Below are 3,526 nucleotides of genomic sequence, written 5' to 3' on the forward strand. Positions count from 1 at the left end.
TAAAACATATATATACACCAAAAAACTAAAAAATAATATATATATATATATATATATAGCCTATGTTCGGAAATATATTATAAATATAAATATTATAAATATATAAAATCTCCAATTTCTCCCAAATCTCCAATTTCAGAAGAATGCATGGTCGGAATTATGCAGAATGAATTATTAATTAATAAGAGGGTGTATTTTACCCTCATCATTGGCATGACAGTCAGTGATGCTGGCACGAATGAGGCTAAGCAGAATAAAAGCCACGGTAATAATTACTCGAAGATACTTTATTCGTTGACATTCATAATTATACAAAAGTCATTCACCGTTGCAATGGAAAAAAACACAGCACTCAATCCAGTGTCTCAGAATTCATAATCTACAGTGAACTGGATGGCTTAATGTTTTCAGCGATTGGACAAACGTATACCGAGGGACAACAAACGTTCTCTCGCAATGTGACCCTAAGATGGTCCATGTTGGACATCACATAGGACTAATGTTATAAAGCACAGCATTGTTCAACTAGGGATCTCCCAGTACAAAAGTTCAGAGGAATAGCTAAAAATGGGCCATTACAAAAGTATTGACCAAAGTGTGACATTTATTAGCAGATACAGATACAGTGGTGCCACCCTATAAGCTCAACACTTTATATTTTAGGGGCTGGAGCATGCAGTATAGAATGATCTACTGTATCCACGCAGCTCCAGAACACCATCTGGCCATCGTGTCACAGTGAAGGAAACGGTGGTGTCATACTAGCACATAACGGCCCTGTGACATCACAGTAGCACCTGATTTAGGCTTGGTTGCGTTGCGTGCCACGTCACGATCTGTCCAACGCATTGTGAGCTTGTAGATCGGCTATTTCCCGGTGTGCAACACCGGTGCGCAGCTAAGAATAAAACAGGGTTAAGTGGTGTGACGCCACTATTCACTGTGGCGACGTCACAGTTAAAGGGACACTTCACCCTTTTTGCCTAAAACAATATATGTTAATGACGTTTAGAAGCTTTAGAACACTTTCCTGGGGGTCTTTATGTGTGTAATATGTGCTTTTAGATATTTTAGATTGTAGCAGTGAGCACAGTGTCTCTGATGTCATGGACACTGGTCTCGCTACCTTCCTGGACTACAATTCCCATAATTCTTTGGTGCACTGCTCCTCCTTGTGGATAGGGGGAGAGCTGTCTTACTGAGACAACAATGTAGTCCAGGAAGGAAGTGAGCCCAGTGTCCATGACATCAGAGACACCGGGCTCACTGCTACAATCTAAAACCACATATTACACACATAAAGACCCCCAGGAAAGTGTTCTAAAGCTTCTAAACATCATTAACATATGAAAAAGGGTGAAGTGGTCCTTTAAGCACTGTCACAGTGGACACTGACGTCACAGAACGTGGTCACAGTGGGGGGGGGGGGGGGGTTAACTAAGCATTATGTTATACTTTAGCTACTGAAAAATAGCAGATCTACAAGCTCATAGCGCGCCACCGAGTGGCGCGCTACGAGCTTGTAGGTCTGCTATTTTTGAAAAATCGTGAAAACGCGGCACACATCTTTGAATGTATATTCTTTCAGAGCGAACGTTTTTTTTTAATTTCGACGTCGGGCCTAAATCGTTCACTTCTGGAGACGGATGTGGCTAATTTGTAGCATAGCCGTATAGTACTACATCACAGTGACAGAGGAAACCCCACGCAAGTCGGACTGCTGTCAGTTTTTTGGGCTGTATTATCTGCAAACCCGGAACCCCCAAATAACAAGCATTTTTAACACCACGGTAAACCTGTGTGATACATACATGGTGTGCACACCGACCTGAGAAAGGAGTCGGAAGTGTTTGAAAAGAAAAGTTACTTTGAAAGACAGCTTATTTGTCTCATGTGCTCGCTTCCTTTGAGTCAGATTTTCCACAAAAAAAAGGGATTAAAACTGCTATAGTTTTAAACAGTATATTTACAGGTTGGTTAGTGAATCAGGTAATGTGTTCTATGCCTCAGCGCAAAGCACATTTAATTACTGCACAGTACTGGGGTCGCTATTCATCACAGCACACACACGCACACGCACGCACACACACACACGCACACGCACACACACACACGTTGTGCAATGTGCATATATGGAACGAACACTTGAAATGTATATGCATGAAGAGGGACAGACACAGAACTGCTGCACAACCTATCATAGGGAAATGAATTACAGGTGGCTTCCAAGAAGCCAAGAGCACAGTGGCACTACCTTAATACTGATTGGCAAAAAGGTGATTTACTGTCTGACTTATATGGCTGACTGACTGACTGACTGACTGACTGACTGACTGACTGACTGACTGACTGGATGCCCTAGACAAGATGATTAAACTCACTGACTGCTTTTCAAAACGAGCAAGGTGAGCGATTACACACATTGACTGCATGGCTAATTAAGGCCAGTTGGCTGGCAAGGGCTGGCCGTCTCAAAGCTCTCAGAATGACTGGTCAATGACCACTTTGGCTGACTGACTGACTTGATCCATCTGGTCAACTAGCTATAGCTAGCATATCGACTGATGGACTAAAGGGACGACTTACGTACTGACTGACTGACTGATTGACTGATTGGTTTCCAGCCAGTTGAGGAGCTATAGCCCTCAGAAGAGACTGACTGCCGGCTGTCCACCTTAACTAAAACAAACTACAAGTTGAACCTATAGCTTAGCGAGGTCAGTCCGCAACAAAACTAGTAAATACTGCATTGTATACTTGGTCCCAAATTCTTGAATGGCTCCTTGGCCTTATGGGGCATAGTTTAACCCATTTTGCTGTTTTAAACATTATGTTATAATTTAGCTATTGAAAAATAGCCACTGAGTGGCGTGCTACGAGCTTGTAGATCTGCTATCTTTGAAGTCTGGCCTAAATGGGTTGTACTTGCATTGGCTGCATTCAGAGCCATGTACTGTACCTACTGTACCTGTAGGAGATCTCAACACAGCAACATCGATATAGGGCACATCTTCTTATCAGTATCAACCAAATTCTGATGATAAAAAACTATTTCCCCCGTTGGAACATCTGATGCTCATAATAAGCAAATATTCTACGGCGTTCTAACACTTTGAACTAAGTAACGCTGTTCAGGTAACAGCCTTTTTTTGTTGTTGCATTGAGTATAATATCAATCACACAATAATAAACATCTGAGAGCTGGCCCCGGGGGCGGCTATAGGGTAGCGGTCTATAGGCGCCTAATAGGCTGCTAATGCCTGACAGTGTGTTGCTGGTTCGAATCCTGATACCCGACGGCCTTTTGCTTGCGTGTCACTCCCCCCCCCCCCCCCCCGTCTCTCTTCCCGTTTTCTACTGTCCTATAAAAAGGCATAAAAGCCCCCAAAACAAATGTAAAGAAAGATAAAGCCATCTGAGAACGTTGTGGAGCTGTGTGTGAGGGTTCACAGGGTGAGGCTGTCAGGCTGTGGTCCCTTGGTGAGCGTGAGGAGGACGGGGTAGTGGATGTTCTCGTCGTACGTCT

The 3,526-nt window shown here is 43.2% G+C and overlaps 1 protein-coding gene across 2 annotated transcripts in view; it reads right to left on the reverse strand.

Annotated features, from left to right (window-relative positions):
• Positions 1–1,560: 1,560 nt before the first annotated feature.
• Positions 1,561–3,526, reverse strand: part of camkmt (calmodulin-lysine N-methyltransferase) — a 121,399-nt gene continuing 119,433 nt past the window's right edge. Inside the window, exons 11-12 of one of the 2 annotated variants that reach the window (XR_013965233.1) lie at positions 2,365–3,526; positions 1,561–2,333 (exon numbers count right to left, since the gene is read on the reverse strand). The exon at positions 2,365–3,526 is cut by the window's right edge and continues 19 nt beyond it. Coding sequence is in view for 1 of the 2 variants with exons in the window: in XM_080781581.1 (XP_080637707.1) it covers positions 3,447–3,526 (80 nt within the window). In the remaining variant the exon portion in view is untranslated. The other variant, XM_080781581.1, reaches the window with a different exon arrangement.

Source organism: Protomyctophum bolini (assembly GCF_963924005.1).
Source record: "Protomyctophum bolini genome assembly, chromosome: 14".
NCBI classification, from domain to species: Eukaryota; Metazoa; Chordata; class Actinopteri; order Myctophiformes; family Myctophidae; genus Protomyctophum; species Protomyctophum bolini.